This window comes from Salvelinus namaycush, chromosome 26 (genome assembly GCF_016432855.1).
Source record: "Salvelinus namaycush isolate Seneca chromosome 26, SaNama_1.0, whole genome shotgun sequence".
NCBI lineage: Eukaryota > Metazoa > Chordata > Actinopteri > Salmoniformes > Salmonidae > Salvelinus > Salvelinus namaycush.
In genome coordinates this window covers 10,334,383-10,354,780 of record NC_052332.1, presented here as the reverse complement: position 1 = coordinate 10,354,780, position 20,398 = coordinate 10,334,383, and the positions used below count along the sequence as shown (strand labels likewise).

Below are 20,398 nucleotides of genomic sequence, written 5' to 3'. Positions count from 1 at the left end.
TACTGTTGTGGCAGAATTGGGGTGAGCTGTTGTAACTTCTCAAGCATTATGCTCTGTTCATCTGTGATGTCAAGGCCTTTCATAGACTCCTGTTATGTCTGCACCCTAACACAAGGCCATTGTGTTCTGGAACGGTTGCTTGTATAAAATAACTGTTGTTTAACAATATGATTGTATTATCACCTCCCACTATATAAGGAAGGGGGAACCATTTACTTTTGGAGCCCCTTCCCTGACTGCGATCAGAGAGGGATCTACCTCGCAGCTGCTTGATTAAAAGATTCACTGTTCTACAATTCAATTAGTCTCTGCCTTAATCTCTGGATCGAGTTTTCCACAACACTACATAGGCCGACAATATGTTACTTCCTCAGACTTGGTCAATACTTGCAACAACTGACTGCATAGTTTTCCCAATAGGGTCATGCAAGGTGAGGCTCCTGGAGTCATACTAGGGGTTTATTCGTGTGTGTGTGTGTGTGTGTGTGTGTGTGTGTGTGTGTGTGTGTGTGTGTGTGTGTGTGTGTGTGTGTGTGTGTGTGTGTGTGTGTGTGTGTGTGTCTGTGTGTCTGTGTGTGTGTGTGTGTGTTTCTCTATTCTCAGGGAATGTGCCACAACTTCCCTGAGGCTGAAATTGTCCCTGTGATCAGAGTTGCTGGTTCAGGGCTCACTCTGGCTTCTCCCCCTTAATCGCTACAGTTTATGGTTCATGCTAAAGTAATATATACTGCAAATACCGGTATAGAATTCACAACCATTTGGATGTGATGAACTCAGTGTGTGTTTTTTGTTCCACAGGTTTTGCAGTGATGTTGCATCTCAGGCACCTGCTCTGGCTGGTGTTTCTCTGCCGTGCGTTCGCTGAACAAGGTGAGTCTTGCTGTGTGTGTGTGTGTGTGTGTGTGTGTGTGTGTGTGTGTGTGTGTGTGTGTGTGTGTGTGTGTGTGTGTGTGTGTGTGTGTGTGTGTGTGTGTGTGTGTGTGTGTGTGTGTGTGTGTGTGTGTTTCACTCAGGATCAGAGTCTCACAAACTGGAAACAGGTCATTAGTTTCAAACAGAAAAAGGAGCGAGGCATTCACTCAGCTCCATTCATTTGCCCTCAATCCTCTGGGAAAGGGTTTCTTAAACTCGGTCCTGGGGCCTCCAATAGGTCCACCTTTTGTTTTTCCCCCCAGCATTACACAGCTTATTCAAATAATCAACTCATCATCAAGCTTTAATTATTTGAATCAGCTGCGTAGTAGTGCTAGGGCTAAAAACTAAACGTGAACCCCTGCGAGGCCCCAGGACCGAGTTAGAGAAAGCCGTGCTCTTGACACACACACACACACTTCCACTTACCTACATCTGGGGTCAAGTTAATCACACTGTAAGCTATCCGGATCACATACAGTACAGCCCTCCACTGAACCCATCCACAAACTAAACCCATGCTCTGTCTATCTGTTTGTTCTGTCATTTGGTGGCCTGAATTTAACCCATCCACCCTCTGTGCCTTCTGTCCTGATTTCACTTTACACGCTCACTCCGTAGTTGAATATATTAACCCCTCACCTTGACCCGCACTCAACCTTACCCCTAGCCCTGACCCCAAAGCTCATGTACTTGCTTTTTGATAATACAGCCATTTTTGTCCTTACTAGCATGGCTAGATAGTAACACCCTCTGTCTCTCTCTAGATCCATCATGGAGGATGAAGGTAGAGAAGGCTGCCCCTGCTAGTGGCTCTCTGGCTGGCAGGGTGGTGCTACCATGCCACTTCTCCATCACCCCCACCACCCACACCCCTAGCACACAGGGCCCAGAGGACCAGCTGAGGATCAAGTGGACAAAGCAGGAGGAAGACGGGGAGCGTGTGGTGCTGGTGGCCCAGAGAGGAGTGATCAAGGTGGAGCAGGAGTACAAGGGCAGGGTGTCGGTGCCCAACCACCCCCAGGCATCAGGCGACGCCTCGCTGATCGTTGCCCGCCTGAGGGCTAGCGATGCTGGGCTGTACCGCTGCGAGGTCATGCATGACATGGAGGACACCCAGGATACTGTTCATCTCAATGTCAGCGGTGAGTGGACACACACATGGTAGTAGACACACACACACACACACACACACACACACACACACACACATTTCGCCGATTGGAATGTGTCCATCGGTCCATGGGCTACTGTCATCAGTTACAGGAGTTGTTGGGTAATACAAATCATGTAAAAGTCTCTAATGCTACCTGTTTTGTGTCATTCCCACTCAGACATGCTATTCCATAGGGAGCCTTTAGTTCACGTTTCCCCAACTGGCACCCCAAATGATCTGTGCAAATTCATTGTTGGACATGAAAGACTGTAAAAACACTAAGAAATCCGGTTATTTAAATCTGTTTCCAACTATTCCCGCGCGTAATAGAACGACGCGTGTTCCTACACAAATGTCAGCGCGGTTTGAAATGCCTACGGCTGAATCTAGTTGACATCCCTGCTTTAGTTACTGTCTGTAGAGGTGCAATGCTGAGGTCCTGTATAGCTGTCGCGGTGCAACGGTGCAATTCGCTTTCCTGCAGAGCTGAGCAGCAGGCCAAGTCATCGTCGCTAGACTGAGGCACTAACTGGCAGACCGTGGTGTTTTTAGGACTCCAGGAGCTGGACTTGTTTTGTACATCTTGAGACCTGGAGACTGACGTTAGTGACTCACCTGCGCCGTATATCATTACTTTCGGGGGCGTTTACCTGCTCAGACGGCTGGAGATTCAGTCTGGGACTGAGACTGGGATGTGTGAGGCAGAGCAGATGGCTGGCTGGAACTTTTTTTGTCGTTGACCAGGTCTGCACACGTAGCTAGCTGATGGAGAAACATTACTCGGTTTAACTACCCGGAAGGTGCTGTGTTTCTCTGGTTGTAACACACTACCTCATGCTGAACCGGTGCAGACCTACAGGGCTGGTGTAGGTCGTCTGAGGATAAGGTAGAGCTGGACTGCTCTTTCCTCCGCTCTGCCCAGGGACACTCAGAGAGACTTTGAAGTACTCCTGAGAGATGAATCCGAGGAATGTAACCCTCATCTGACAAAGTCGTCAGTAGATCCCACAGGGTAATGTACAGGGTACCCACGGCATACACCGTTCAGCAAACCTACAAGTCAGCATTTCGTTGGACGGGTGTATACCACGTGTATCCTGTACACACGACTAATAAAACTTGAAACTACAGTAGCTAGTTATTTCACCACATGTCACAGCATGACAGTCTAGTCACCAATAGCCGTGCCAGAGTAAACAGAAACATAGGTAGTCTCCAGGTCTCTCTCTCTCTCTCTCTCTCTGAGTCTCTCTGGCTTGCATGCCGAGGAAGACCTGGCTCTATACCTGTAGCATGGTTAACTGAACACACAATTGCAAATGACCTTCTCTGATAGATTTGCCCTATCAAAACTTCTACAGTACATTGTCTTATGTAGCTCATGGTGGGGGGGTACAGTATACTACTGTGTAGCACTCAAGCTGGGTATCTTTCATAAGGAGAAACCCCGTGAATAGCCCAGATGGTCACATAGTGTGCATTAGAGATGAACAGCGGTCTGTTGGTCCAACGGTCTGTCGGTACCACGTTCTGTTGGTACAGTCTCTGTGTGTAGATACAACCAGAGACAGCTCTATCCGACTAACGACTCTTTTTACTGCTCGTCAGTCCATTCAGCGAACTCTACAACTGGAGCCAGTTTCCTAGAGGGAGAAACAATGAACTCTCTTATGAACTTGGCAAACAGGGGTCTGATTGGACCAGACGAACATCCTAGTGTAGTTCCAGGATGTAGCTAAAGCATCTTCGTCCCTGTCCTATCTGCAGCATGATGCTCGTGTTACTTGGTCGTCTCCGCTTCCTTATTTGAATGCACTTATTGTACAGTAAGTGGATCTGGGCGACAGTTTCTTTTCTAAATTGCTTGTAAAAGTGGGCTCGCTGGTTGCGTCCTTTCTGTAACCCTCTCGATACTCAACACGGGCACTCACCACACAAACACACACACACTGACCTCCTGTCTCTGTCTCTCTCCAGGTGTGGTGTTCCACTACAGGTCTGCTTCCAGCCGCTATACCTTTTCCTTCCCTGGGGCCGTTGACGCGTGTCGCGCGGCCGGGGCAACCATCGCTACGGGCGAACAGCTGACTGCCGCCTTCGAGGACGGACTGGACCAGTGTGACGCCGGCTGGATAGCCGACCAGACAGTCAGGTGTGTTTGCCTGTTACTTAATAAGCATCACAGCTCAACTGATGTGGCTGGTGATGACCAGGTGCTGAAACAAAATATGTTTTGTACCCGTCTCGAGGATACCTCCAGCCCTGTCAGAGTATGTATGGTAAACTACATTTCCCATGCTCCCTTTCTCTCTTCGCTGTAGATACCCAATCACGAAGCCCCGTCCTGGTTGCATGGGCGATATGATGCACAGGCCTGGGATCAGGACGTATGGGCTCAGAGACCCTAAAGAGACCTACGACGTCTACTGTTACGCAGACAAACTACACGGTGAGTAAGTGTGTGTGCATGAGTGAGTTTTAGTGTTGGGTGTTTCCTGATGGTGATTTAAAGCATGTGTCTCATTGGGTAAAGTGTGCATACATCTCCCCCTGCAGGTGAGGTGTTCTATGCTCCTATCCGTTACAAGCTGACCTTTCGCCAGGCTAAGCGTGCGTGCGAGACGCAGGGGGCGGTGCTCGCCTCCCCTGGCAACCTGTTTGCCGCGTGGCGTGGAGGCCTGGATCGCTGTGACTACGGCTGGCTGTCAGACGGGAGCGCCCGCTACCCCATCTCCGTCCCCAGGCCCCAGTGTGGAGGAGGGCTGCTTGGGGTCAGGACTCTGTACCGATTCCCCGACCAGACTGGCTTCCCCAAACCTATTGACAGACATGGAGCGTTCTGCTTCATGGGTAAGACTTGTGTAATGCTATTACCACCACGGTTACTAAAGCTGCTGTCGCTGCTACTATGACGGCGATGGCAATGATGATATTGAGGATGGGGAGGAAGAAGAAGAGCGAGAGGAGGAGCCAGACATTGAGACATGGGAGAGAGAAGTAGTGAGAAGGGGGGAGAGAGTAGGCATGTTCTTAAGGAGGGAGGGGGAGGGGGTAGCAGGCTAGAGAGGAGCTGTACCTCTAGTGTACTAACGGACATTCAGACTTGGCAGGCCGGAGTAGCATCAGGGATATTTATGTAGTTTCTCTCAGGCTAAATGAGTTATGGCCCGTCCTGTGTGAGGATGAACTCTCACCTTATTTTCACTTCCTACTGAGAGTTGTTTAAACGACCGAGCCTGTTGGGACAGAGCACATCTAGAGAGAGGGAGAGGGGAAGAGAGAGGGAGAGGGGAGGGAGTTAGAGAGAGAGAGGATTAGAGATAGAAAGAAGAGGATGAAGAGGCTGGTTAACGTGAAACTGTTCGTTTACAGTAAAAGGCTGAATGCTTGCTTGAGCAACACACAAACTTTACATTTTATATGTTCATTTTCAGTTGACATGATTTATATTGTAGTTCAAGTTACAGGCATTTGTTAGGATCTGGCCCACCAAGCATTTAAAGCTTTTAAAAGGGCTTTTATTGTGATACCATGTTGGACACATCTGTTTGCACAGTAAGCATGTCCTTTACATCTGGAAAGACAATGGCCCACTCCCTTCCGCTCCTTGCTTTACTATATCACCCCATACTCCCTGCCTTATGCCTAACTGCAATCTCTAACCCATACATCATCTTCCTCTCCCTACATTACTGCAGTATGCAGTGTCTCCTTCCTCTCCCTGCATTACTGCAGTATGCAGTGTCTCCTTCCTCTCCCTGCATTACTGCAGTATGCAGTGTCCCCTTCCTCTCCCTGCATTACTGCATTCCCCTAACTCCTGCACCTCTCCTTTACTGCAGTCTTTGAGTGTCCTACCTCCCCAACCTCTACCTGCCTTATTGCAGTCTGCAAGTGTGCAACCTCCCATTCCTCTCTCTGCCTTACTGCAGTCTCCAACCTCCCATTCCTCTCTCTGCCTTACTGCAGTCTCCAACCTCCCATTCCTCTCTCTGCCTTACTGCAGTCTCCAACCTCCCATTCCCCTCTCTCTGCCTTACTGCAGTCTCCAACCTCCCATTCCTCTCTCTGCCTTACTGCAGTCTCCAACCTCTTCATCCTCTCTACCTTACTGCAGTCTTCAACCTCTCCTACCTCCTCATCCTCTACCTACCTTACTGCAGCCTCAACGTCTGCAACTTTTCCTTCCTCTCTCTACCTTACTGCAGTCTCCAACCTCCCATTCCTCTCTACCTTACTGCAGTCTCCAACCTCCCATTCCTCTCAACCTTACTGCAGTCTGCAACCTCTCCTTCCTCCCTCAACCTTACTGCAGTCTCCAACCTCTCCTTCCTCCCTCTACCTTACTGCAGTTTGCAACCTCTCCTTCCTCCCTCTACCTTACTGCAGTCTCCAACCTCTCCTTCCTCCCTCTACCTTACTGCAGTCTGCAACCTCTCCTTCCTCCCTCTACCTTACTGCAGTTTGCAACCTCTCCTTCCTCCCTCTACCTTACTGCAGTCTGCAACCTCTCCTTCCTCCCTCTACCTTACTGCAGTCTGCAACCTCTCCTTCCTCCCTCTACCTTACTGCAGTCTCCAAACTCTCCTTCCTCCCTCTACCTTACTGCAGTCTGCAACCTCTCCTTCCTCCCTCTACCTTACTGCAGTCTGCAACCTCTCCTTCCTTCCTCTACCTTACTGCAGTTTGCAACCTCTCCTTCCTCCCTCTACCTTACTGCAGTCTGCAACCTCTCCTTCCTCCCTCTACCTTACTGCAGTTTGCAACCTCTCCTTCCTCCCTCTACCTTACTGCAGTCTGCAACCTCTCCTTCCTCCCTATACCTTACTGCAGTCTGCAACCTCTCCTCCCTCCCTCTACCTTACTGCAGTTTGCAACCTCTCCTTCCTCCCTCTACCTTACTGCAGTCTGCAACCTCTCCTTCCTTCCTCTACCTTACTGCAGTCTGCAATCTCTCCTTCCTCCCTCTACCTTACTGCAGTCTGCAACCTCTCCTTCCTCCCTCTACCTTACTGCAGTCTGCAACCTCTCCTTCCTCCCTCTACCTTACTGCAGTCTGCAACCTCTCCTTCCTCCCTCTACCTTACTGCAGTCTGCAACCTCTCCTTCCTCCCTCTACCTTACTGCAGTCTGCAACCTCTCCTTCCTCCCTCTACCTTACTGCAGTCTGCAACCTCTCCTTCCTCCCTCTACCTTACTGCAGTTTGCAATCTCTCCTTCCTCCCTCTACCTTACTGCAGTTTGCAACCTCTCCTTCCTTCCTCTACCTTACTGCAGTCTGCAATCTCTCCTTCCTCCCTCTACCTTACTGCAGTCTGCAACCTCTCCTTCCTCCCTCTACCTTACTGCAGTCTGCAACCTCTCCTTCCTTCTTCTACCTTACTACAGTCTGCAACCTCTCCTTCCTCCCTCTACCTTACTGCAGTTTGCAATCTCTCCTTCCTCCCTCTACCTTACTGCAGTTTGCAACCTCTCCTTCCTCCCTCTACCTTACTGCAGTCTGCAACCTCTCCTTCCTCCCTCTACCTTACTGCAGTCTGCAACCTCTCCTTCCTCCCTCTACCTTACTGCAGTCTGCAACCTCTCCTTCCTTCTTCTACCTTACTACAGTCTGCAACCTCTCCTTCCTCCCTCTACCTTACTGCAGTTTGCAATCTCTCCTTCCTCCCTCTACCTTACTGCAGTCTGCAACCTCTCCTTCCTCCCTCTACCTTACTACAGTCTGCAACCTCTCCTTCCTCCCTCTACCTTACTGCAGTTTGCAATCTCTCCTTCCTCCCTCTACCTTACTGCAGTCTGCAACCTCTCCTTCCTTCTTCTACCTTACTACAGTCTGCAACCTCTCCTTCCTCCCTCTACCTTACTGCAGTCTGCAACCTCTCCGTCCTCTTTATCCTCTCTCAACCTTCCGGTTTCCAACTTCACGATTGACATAACCCAATGTCTTCCACATGGTTGGCCCATTCTTTCAGGGTCAGGGCTTAGGACTGGATCCCGGCTCGAAACATGGTTCTGATTTGGTTGGGTCATTAGACAACGATATCTCTAGGGGGGGTCACAGCAGAGACCCAGTAACAGTTAGGAAACCAAAGCAGTTTATAGTGTGGGATTGCAAGGGGAATGAGAATGAGTTCTGCAGAGAACCAGCGCTCTGTTTAACTCTACCGTGCTGAAGAATAGCCTCCCGCTCGCTCCTCTCTCTTCTGTTCCTCCCGTTTATGAGCCTGTGTGTGTGTTTTTTTTACTAGGGGAAAACCCAGCTCATGCTATCTACACGGTGAAAAGCACAGAGAGAAACAGGACAGGTCCCTAATGCATTACAGCGGGCCCCTTCCCAGAGAGAGAGGGGAACATGAGAGAAAGAGGGAGGGCAAGTGTTACTTGCCCAAGAGTATCATTATCATCATGATCATCATTATCAGATTATCAGTATCGATTTACACACTTGCAACCCTCTTTATGCAGACACTAAATATTCTGTTGCAATCTAGTGGTTTCTAAAAGACCATTTGATGAAACCCATAACATTATCCACATGAAACGGTAAAGTCTCCGACTGCGTGTAGCTGATTCATACAGCTCAGAAAGTATATGTGAGCTGGGTCTTGCATTTAGCCTATAGGGCATGCGGGCCAATGCATAGTGGAAGTGACATGGCTATAGGGACTTGGGACAGACTGATGGCCAGCCAGATGGCCTGCCCCAGCCAAACACGTGACATCAGACCTGGGCTGGAGATGGAGCTAGCTTGGCTGGGCTGGATGCTGGACTGTTCACGTCCCCTTACAGTTTGAGTGAGCAGGTGAACTCACCCTGAGTGTCTTTGCTCAGAGTCCTGCCAGCTATACACACCTTCAACACACAGAGAGCGAGAGGAGGATGGAGTGAGAGGTGGAGAGTGGGAGTGAAAGAGAGAGTGAGAGAACGAGAAGCAGAGAGAGAGGGGGAAAGAGAAGCGGCCAAAGAAAGGGAGGAAAAGAGAGAGAGGGAGTGTGGGAGAGAGGAAGGGTTGGGGGGGATCCCCTTCCTCCATCTATACATGCATCCAACATTTTGAGAGGGGAGCTAAAATGGAATATATACATTAAAACATAATTATGACATAACAGTATGTCGGTAAGGTTAACGTGCATGCGTCAGCTGTCCATGAGACAAGCAGCGGGCACGTTACACAGGTGCAATGTGGATGTGTGCGACACAGAGAGGGATGTTATGACTTTGCATGTATGTAGGCCTTCCATTTTCCTCTGATGGTAAAGAGTTACTAGAGGAAAAAAGAGACATGTTGCTATTTTCTACAGGAGGAAAAGAGACATGTTGCTATTTTCTACAGGAGGAAAAGAGAGACATGTTGCTATTTTCTACAGGAGGAAAAGAGAGACATGTTGCTATTTTCTACAGGAGGAAAAGAGACATGTTGCTATTTTCTACAGGAGGAAAAGAGAGACATGTTGCTATTTTCTACAGGAGGAAAAGAGACATGTTGCTATTTTCTACAGGAGGAAAAGAGACATGTTGCTATTTTCTACAGGAGGAAAAGAGAGACATGTTGCTATTTTCTACAGGAGGAAAATAAGACATGTTGCTATTTTCTACAGGAGGAAAAGAGACATGTTGCTATTTTCTACAGGAGGAAAAGAGACATGTTGCTATTTTCTACAGGAGGAAAATAAGACATGTTGCTATTTTCTACAGGAGGAAAATAAGACATGTTGCTATTTTCTACAGGAGGAAAATAAGAGACATGTTGCCTAAAGATGTGCACCAGTGTTGGAACATAGCAGGCTGGGCGTAGCCAAAGGAAACGCTTCAGCACATCTAGGTGTGTGTTTGCGGGTGTGTGTATGCATACTCACTTATGCCAGGGGAAAAGGGAAGTCGGAGGTTTACAGTTGGCCTAAAACAACATTTCTTAACACAGTTCACACGCCTTGCAGTCTAAAAATACAGACCTCCTGGCAGAGAGAGACAGAGAGACATTCTGACAGACTGACCCCCGCTGGCACTGACACTTGACGATTCTTATCGGCTGACGTCGCTCTTTAAAAATGTAACTCTCTGGGTTTGATATCCTTTTCCAGCCTGCTGCTGTGAGCTGACACCGTTCTGATTCTGACAACACCATGTTTAGCGTTCTCCGATAGCATTCTGTTATTCGTTTGTCTTTAATTTACTATGGCACAGCATGTTCATTAGTCTTTCTATTTGCCTTGGAGTACCTTGACTCTGATCTCAGGTGATATAATCTGAGAGACCACCTCATAGCGGCAACGTGAAACGTTTTGTGACGTCACCAGAGCTAAACCCCTCCTCTCTGTTTCTGCAGGTAAGGAACCAGAGGTTCCCCCTCCTGGACCTGTGACGACCACGGATGCTCGCAGGACAGACACGGCTACAGACGAACCTCACACTACCTACCACACAAACCTTACAGGCACAACTCCGGCAGACAGAACTGACCGCACAGCTGTAGACAAACCTCACCACGCAGACAGACCACACCAAACAACTGGCCAAGACAGAAGTCAGCATACAGGTGGACCACATGATACAGCTTATACAGGCACAGTCCGACATTCCACTACTTCTGACGAAACACACGCCGCCAAAGACGAGTATCCCACCACTGACCACAAGACGACAGACAAAGACAGAACTACCCAGATAGGAGACAGAACGACAGACCAAAAGACAGACTTCTCTGTTGGTACCACTCAGTTCCCTGAGTACGATTTCCCAGACCTAACCAAGGTAGAGTCATTGCCCTCCATGGGTGATCCCATGCTCCCCCTGCAGCTGCCCCCTCTCCCCACCATCCGCTCCCAGCCCACCCACCCCCAACTAGACATCAACCAGGGCGGAGACAAGGAAGAGGGGGAGGTTCAGACAGGCTCAGGCAGGGGGGAGAGCAGTGGGAGTGGGGAGGGGAGCAGTATTGATGGGGAGAGTGAGGGGGAGGACCGGGGAGTGATGACTCCCACACAGGGCTTCACGGCAGACACAGGACTGGGGTCGGACCCCTCGCGCCCAGGACAACCAGGGTACCCAGGACATCCAAAGGGGTATCCAGGGTCGGTCACCCCAGAGCATGGCCACTCAGGTGGGGACAAAGTGACAGGACAGCAGCCTGCTGTGGTCTACAAGGAGGAGGAGGGCAAGAGCTCTAGAACAACAACCCACAGCCAACCAGGAGCCACGGAATCATACGGCATGGACAAATCGGTGGCTATCCATAAGGAGGCCTCGCCCACCAAACCACCAATCCACCTCATCATCGTCAACGTGCACGACCGGAATCAATCAGGTGAGAGTTTACTGTCGACTCCGATGACAAGGTAATGTTCCATTTAATAATACACAACCAAACAAACTCTTATCTCAACACTGCTAACTCTGTGTATGTGGACATAACACCTCTGTTTCGAGGTATGTTCTCATGATTGTATCGCCAAACTATGCATAGTCACTTTAACTATACAGTCACGTACATACTACCTCAATTGGGCCGACCAACCAGTGCTCCCGCACACTGGCTAACCGGGCTATCTGCATTGTGTCCCACCCACCACCCGCCAACCCCTCTTTTACGCTACAGCTACTCTCTGTTCATCATATATGCATAGTCACTTTAACCATATCTACATGTACATACTACCTCAGTCAGCCTGACTAACCGGTGTCTGTATGTAGCCTCGCTACTTTTATAGCCTCGCTACTGTATATAGCCTGTCTTTTTACTGTTGTTTTATTTCTTTACTTACCTATTGTTCACCTAATACCTTTTTTGCACTATTGGTTAGAGCCTGTAAGTAAGCATTTCACTGTAAGGTGTTGTATTGTACCTGTTGTATTCGGCACATGTGACAAATACACTTTGATTTGATTTATAGGCTAGTTGATACAATGTTGCAAGTTCGCTAGGGACAGCGTCCAGCCGGACCAAGTGATGATTTCATACAATGTACCACGTCACTAGGAATAGCTCAAATCAAGACAGATAGAAAGGAATGCAGACAGGCGCAGTAGATAGATTGTGATTTAAAGAACCAGAATTTTCATCAGGATATTTTCTACTGCTTTTATTTGCCGGCTTTAGGCCTATGTATTTTACTTAGTTGACGATGGAAGTTATACGCCTACTGCTTTATAGCTGAGTTATAGGCTCTCATTTCTTTAGCCGCCAATAGATCACAGTGTATCAATGGTCCATGTGATAGAGTCTAGTGCTCTGGGCAAAGTAGAATTTTACTTCAGATTTTTATGATTAATCACGTGACAATGATTCTGCGAAACGAAAACGTTGTTATTGAAATTCAACTGTTCCAATAAAATGCACATGTCAAAAGAATCATAACTGGCACGCAGATGGGTAGAAATGTTAGGATAAATTGTAAGCTGCCTCAAACTTGAAACCCACGAGCTGCCTATGGTCTTTACTGTTACAGCCATTTTTAAAAAAGCATATAAGGTCTTGTGAAAAGACGTGGAAATCAAAGGCCCGTCTGACTGATTATTTCTGCCTCCGGGTCTGATGTGCCTGCTTGCGTGCTTCCAGTGATGTCTTAAGGAAATCTCTGTCTTGAGGAGGATCACCTCTGGATGCTTTCCAGCTGTTTGTTGTCTTGGTTTAATTGAGAAGTTGTGTCTTTATCATCGCTGTCCATTTACAACCAGTTTACATGTAAACACATCCGCAGATTCTGCACAAACAGATGTGGAAACACGTTAACTCAATCTTCGTTTTTTTTAGCTTGGCAGTTACTTTTCAGAGAGAGCGGGAGAGAGAAAGAGAGGCACACATGACCCTGAGGTCAAATGGCAGAGCCTCTTTCAGATCAATCAGCGTTGTAATCACTCTCAACTAATTACTCCCTCAGTCTGCTCCCTTCATCCCCCTCTAACATTCCCATCTCTCCCTTCATTCCTTCCCAACATACACCCCACCCCATGCCTCTCCCCCTTTCTCTTTTAATGTGTGTGAGTCTACCGGCTCCGATCCAAGCCCTAACGTTTATGAATGGCTATTGTTTATTATTAAAGGGACATATTGTATGTTGGATCCTGTATTAGGTCATATTTCAACCAGTAACTCAATAAGAGTTCAGTTCCTCAGTGGGTTATAGTTCCACAATTTCTACACAACTAAAGGGAATTGAGACATTAAAATATTGAGTATAAAAGATGGTTCTTAATTTCATCACCCTTTTGTTGCTGAGAATTTTCCTGCACAGCAGGAAATGCAAACTTGTAGTGTATTTGAGTTTTAAAGGCTTCTAAAGTTTGTAATTTTGACTTTGACATTTCAGACTTGATTTGCCCTAACGAAAAATGTATCAACTCCTACTAAAATGTCCATTAATTATAAATCACATAATAATTCACATTTCCTGTTGCAGCAGGATTATTTTCCTGTTGTAGCAAACTAGCTCAAATTAAGATCCTACATCTGTGTAGTTAAATCTTCCTGTTTCGCATATAGTAGATGTATCTGATTCAGGGTCACAAAGGGACGGACACCTCTTTAGGTTGGGATTGGGTTTTATTAACATGGTTAAGTATGACGAATGCACGCACACACATGCACACACACGCACACACGCACGCACGCACACACACATACACACACACAAACACACACACAAACACACACACACACACACACACACACACACACACACACACACACACACACACACACACACACACACACACACACACACACACACACACACACACACACACACACACACACACACACACACACACACACACACACACACACACACACACACACACACACACACACTCATTCAACGGCAGATTAAAAGTCTACCATCTCACATGGTTTTATTTGTCCCCAGAAACATAACTAACCTCAGGTTTAGTGCTACCCTGTCCAAATGTGTTTCCCCTTGCACCCGTTCCCGCGATATAGGTTCCATGTGTACAATAAAGACCTAATGAAGACACAAACCTGCATTGTTCAAATAATACTTCTGGCTCTCATTGAACCAGTCATAGCCAACACACAGCATACACTATTAAGTCTTTGTGGATGGTATAACAGCATATTGGCATATTGCAATGCTGAAACAATTATCATTTATCAACAATGTGCATTAGGGTTTTACTGTGGTGTGTTTCTGGTAGACCTGAATCTGTAGGATTTGCAGGTCATAATGTTCACACACACACACACAGTCTTGTACAGCTAACCTTGTGGGGACACACAATTCACCACAAACACCCTAGAAATAATGTCCCCAGTTTTTCCCCCGGTACTTCTGGTCCCCACAAGAATAGTTAAGGACGTCCACACACACACAGACACACAGACAGACAGACGCACACCCTCACTCTTTCTCTGACCCCCCTACTCTCCCTGGGTTGTTCCTGTGTTTCCAGTGGACCACATCCTGCAGATTCTGGGACACCCTTTAGGGGGTAATGGAGATTTCCAGTCCCCTCTCATCCCAGCCTTCCCAGTTACCCAGAGTGAGGCCATTCGCGGCAGTGAGGACTCTGACGGCATATATCCCATCCCTTTTCCCCCAATGCTCAGCTTCATCAACGGGAAACACCAGGTCAGATTCACTGTGGCTGTCTGGATGTGTGAGAGATATTTAGCCTCTCTTTCAAGGACAATGGAAGTAAAAAAGCATAACTGAGATGGGTTGCATAAAGTGATACGACACAACAATAAATATTCATTCACTTATTCATTCATTCACCTATTCATTCAGCAGGAGGCTAGAGGAGACCAGTTTGAGATGGCCACACCAGTCTATGGTGAACTGGGAGGGGAGATGGAGCAAGGAGAGGAGAAGAGCCTCACTCCCTTTGACTATGACTCCATCCATACTGGAGAGACCAGCGAGTCCACTGCTACAGACACAGACAGAGATACAAACAGACACACAGCTAAAGACACGGACAGAGGCACAGGCAGAGACAGGACAGGAAAGACGGAGAGCTCCAAAGGAACAACCCCTACTTCCCAACACACATCCCCAGCCTCATCCCCTGGTTCCCCCTATACTTCCCCAGATGGCATCTCCCCTGATGAGGACATGGAAGGGTCAGGCGGCCGTACCCAGGAGGGCTCAGCAGAAGACACCCGACCCACCCCCGCCTCAGACAGCCAATCAGGCGTGGTCACAGACGAGACGGAGATTGGAGGGGCGGAGAGTGTCACACACGCCCCGTCTCATACACACTCTGCTCACACTAAGGACACAAACACTATTGATACTTACACCAAGGACACACACACTCCATCACACGCACACTCTACTCACACTAAGGACACAAACACTATTGATACTTACACCAAGGACACACACACTCCATCACACGCACACTCTACTCACACTAAGGACACAAACACTATTGATACTTACACCAAGGACACACATGCTACATCACAGACAGAGGCGGGGGACTTCGAGGGGTCTTCATCGGCAGAAGAGGAAGGCTCGGCACAGGAGGTGTACCAACCTGAAGACCCCAGATACATTAGCCCCGGGAGTCCTGGAGCCATCGAAGCTCCCCCGGTGTGGCCTGGGGTGGAGGGACAGGTGACTGTTACACCCAAACCAGGAACCAGACCAGAAGCCAAACCAGGAACCATGCCAACCCAGGCAGGAGTGACTGTAGGAGACCACGCTGGACATCACACAGACTCTTCTCCACAGCACAGAGACCACTCCCGCCAACCTGCCACACAGGAGAAAGATCACTCCACAGACACTAAGGATCGATCCAAGTACCCCCCTACACAAACCACCCAGCGTCCAACACACGATAGGGATCCCACCAAGAACCAAACCACATACCATAGAGATCACTCCACCCACACTAAGGACCAAACCAAACAACCCTCTCACCCTAGATTCCCCCCCACCCACCATAAGGAACAAACCAGTCACTCTACCACAGATCAGAAGACCCCACAGCACCTGAACCAAACACACACACCCCCTGCACACCCCTCCACTCCACCTCCCTCCCGCCCCATCCCCGACTGGGCCCTGACCTCCCAGACCCCCCTGCCCGAGGGGGAGGAGTTTGTGGATTATGACCAGGTGATTGGTCCTCCTCTGCTGGAGGCCGGCCCCCATGCTCCTGAAGAACCTCAGTCCACATACCAGCCTGAAACAGGAACTGACTACTACATCATGGACCAGACTGTCGATGTCAGAGGTAGGTGTAAATCTCAGAGTCTATTCAGTGGTTTAACAATGGGTTGGTGATGTCATCATGGCCGCTGTCTTCTCTGCTCTCATGGTTGTTGTTGAATGTTGATGATGATAATAATGTTCTTGACGATGATGATGCTGATGTTGTTGATGACGATGATGCTGATCATGGTGTTGATGGCCTCGCTATGATGATGATGATGATGATATATATGTGTGTGTGTCTCAGGACTGCCGCAGTGCACAGTGAATGTGTGTTTGAACAAAGCATCCTGCTACCAGAGAGGCAGAGCCAGCATCTGTGTGTGTCCACCTGGATACACTGGACAGCGCTGCGAGACAGGTACACACACACACACACACACACACACACACACACACACACACACACACACACACACACACACACACACACACACACACACACACACACACACACACACACACACACAAAGATATCATATTGTCTCTGTTATTTGTGTAGATGTTGATGTTGATGAGTGCCAGTCCAACCCATGTCGTAATGGAGCCACCTGTATGGACGGAGTCAACTCCTTCACCTGTGTGTGTCTACCCAGCTACACAGGACAGCTCTGTGAACAAGGTAACACACACACACACCTGTGCAGCTGCTTTAAAACCCTAATCAAGGCTTTTACAGAAAAGAGACAGCCTTTCAAGACTGACTGTTACACCCAAACCAGGATCCACACCAGGTGCCAGACCAGGAACCATGCCAACCCAGGCAGGAGTGACTATAGGAGACCACGCTGGACATCACACAGACTCTTCTACACAGCACAGAGACCACTCCCGCCAACCTGCCACACAGGAGAAAGATCACTCCACAGACACTAAGGATCGATCCAAGTACCCCCCTACACAAACAATCCAGCGTCCAACACACGATAGGGATCCCACCAAGAACCAAACCACATACCATAGAGATCACTCCACCCACACTAAGGACCAAACCAAACAACCCTCTCACCCTAGATTCCCCCCCACCCACCATAAGGAACAAACCAGTCACTCTACCACAGATCAGAAGACCCCACAGCACCTGAACCAAACACACACACCCCCTGCACACCCCTCCACTCCACCTCCCTCCCGCCCCATCCCCGACTGGGCCCTGACCTCCCAGACCCCCCTGCCCGAGGGGGAGGAGTTTGTGGATTATGACCAGGTGATTGGTCCTCCTCTGCTGGAGGCCGGCCCCCATGCTCCTGAAGAACCTCAGTCCACATACCAGCCTGAAACAGGAACTGACTACTACATCGTGGACCAGACTGTCGATGTCAGAGGTAGGTGTAAATCTCAGAGTCTATTCAGTGGTTTAACAATGGGTTGGTGATGTCATCAAGGCCGCTGTCTTCTCTGCTCTCATGGTTGTTGTTGAATGTTGATGATGATAATAATGTTCTTGACGATGATGATGCTGATGTTATTGATGACGATGATGTTGATCATGGTGTTGATGGCCTCGCTATGACGATGATGATGATGATATATATATGTGTGTGTCTCAGGACTGCAGCAGTGCATAGTGAATGTGTGTTTGAACAAAGCATCCTGCTACCAGAGAGGCAGAGCCAGCATCTGTGTGTGTCCACCTGGATACACTGGACAGCGCTGCGAGACAGGTACACACACACACACACACACACACACACACACACACACACACACACACACACACACACACACACACACACACACACACACACGCACACAGATATCATATTGTCTCTGTTACTTGTGTAGATGTTGATGAGTGCCAGTCCAACCCATGTCGTAATGGAGCCACCTGTATGGACGGAGTCAATTCCTTCACCTGTGTGTGTCTACCCAGCTACACAGGACAGCTCTGTGAACAAGGTAACACACACACACACCGACTATTTGCATTGTGTCCCCCCCCCCAACCCTTCTTTTACACTGCCGCTACTCTCTGTTTATCATATATGCATAGTCACTTTAACCATATCTACATGTACATACTACCTCAATCAGCCTGACTAACCGGTGTCTGTATGTAGCCTTGTTACTGTTATTTTCAAATGTCTTTTTACTGTTGTTTTATTTCTTTACTTACACACACACATACCTTTTTTTCGCACTATTGGTGCATTTCACTGTTGTATTCGGTGCACGTGACAAATAAACTTTGATTTGATTTGACCTATGCAGCTGCTTTAAAACTCTAATCAAGGCTTTTACAAAAAAGAGACAGCCTTTCAAGACTGACTGTTACACCCAAACCAGGATCCACACCAGGTGCCAGACCAGGAACCAGACCAGGTGCCAGACCAGGAACCATGCCAACCCAGGCAGGAGTGACTGTAGGAGACCACGCTGGACATCACACAGACTCTTCTCCACAGCACAGAGACCACTCCCGCCAACCTGCCACACAGGAGAAAGATCACTCCACAGACACTAAGGATCGATCCAAGTACCCCCCTACACAAACCACCCAGCGTCCAACACACGATAGGGATCCCACCAAGAACCAAACCACATACCATAGAGATCACTCCACCCACACTAAGGACCAAACCAAACAACCCTCTCACCCTAGATTCCCCCCCACCCACCATAAGGAACAAACCAGTCACTCTACCACAGATCAGAAGACCCCACAGCACCTGAACCAAACACACACACCCCCTGCACACCCCTCCACTCCACCTCCCTCCCGCACCATCCCCGACTGGGCCCTGACCTCCCAGACCCCCCTGCCCGAGGGGGAGGAGTTTGTGGATTATGACCAGGCGATTGGTCCTCCTCTGCTAGAGGCCGGCCCCCATGCTCCTGAAGAACCTCAGTCCACATACCAGCCTGAAACAGGAACTGACTACTATATCGTGGACCAGACTGTCGATGTCAGAGGTAGGTGTAAATCTCAGAGTCTATTCAGTGGTTTAACAATGGGTTGGTGATGTCATCAAGGCCGCTGTCTTCTCTGCTCTCATGGTTGTTGTTGAATGTTGATGATGATAATAATGTTGATGATGATGATGATGCTGATGTTATTGATGACGATGATGTTGATCATGGTGTTGATGGCCTCGCTATGACGATGATGATGATGATATATATATGTGTGTGTCTCAGGACTGCAGCAGTGCATAGTGAATGTGTGTTTGAACAAAGCATCCTGCTACCAGAGAGGCAGAGCCAGCATCTGTGTGTGTCCACCTGGATACACTGGACAGCGCTGCGAGACAGGTACACACACACACACACACACACACACACACACACACACACACACACACACACACACACACACACACACACACACACACACACACACACACACACACACACACACACACACACACACACACACACACACACACAGATATCATATTGTCTCTGTTATTTGTGTAGATGTTGATGAGTGCCAGTCCAACCCATGTCGTAATGGAGCCACCTGTATGGACGGAGTCAACTCCTTCACCTGTGTGTGTCTACCCAGCTACACAGGACAGCTCTGTGAACAAGGTAACACACACACACACCGACTATTTGCATTGTGTCCCCCCCCCCAACCCTTCTTTTACACTGCCGCTACTCTCTGTTTATCATATATGCATAGTCACTTTAACCATATCTACATGTACATACTACCTCAATCAGCCTGACTAACCGGTGTCTGTATGTAGCCTTGTTACTGTTATTTTCAAATGTCTTTTTACTGTTGTTTTATTTCTTTACTTACACACACACACACACATACCTTTTTTTCGCACTATTGGTGCATTTCACTGTTGTATTCGGTGCACGTGACAAATAAACTTTGATTTGATTTGACCTATGCAGCTGCTTTAAAACTCTAATCAAGGCTTTTACAAAAAAGAGACAGCCTTTCAAGACTGACTGTTACACCCAAACCAGGATCCACACCAGGTGCCAGACCAGGAACCAGACCAGGTGCCAGACCAGGAACCATGCCAACCCAGGCAGGAGTGACTGTAGGAGACCACGCTGGACATCACACAGACTCTTCTCCACAGCACAGAGACCACTCCCGCCAACCTGCCACACAGGAGAAAGATCACTCCACAGACACTAAGGATCGATCCAAGTACCCCCCTACACAAACCACCCAGCGTCCAACACA

The 20,398-nt window shown here is 48.5% G+C and overlaps 1 protein-coding gene across 1 annotated transcript in view; it reads left to right on the top strand.

Annotated features, from left to right (window-relative positions):
* The first annotated feature begins 424 nt into the window (after positions 1–424).
* Positions 425–20,398, top strand: part of LOC120021864 (versican core protein-like) — a 36,158-nt gene continuing 16,184 nt past the window's right edge. Inside the window, exons 1-7 of the mRNA XM_038965709.1 lie at positions 425–431; positions 799–870; positions 1,680–2,057; positions 4,046–4,220; positions 4,390–4,517; positions 4,625–4,918; positions 18,034–18,147. Coding sequence (XP_038821637.1) covers positions 425–431; positions 799–870; positions 1,680–2,057; positions 4,046–4,220; positions 4,390–4,517; positions 4,625–4,918; positions 18,034–18,147 — 1,168 coding nt within the window. The remainder of the gene's footprint in view (positions 432–798; positions 871–1,679; positions 2,058–4,045; positions 4,221–4,389; positions 4,518–4,624; positions 4,919–18,033; positions 18,148–20,398) is intronic.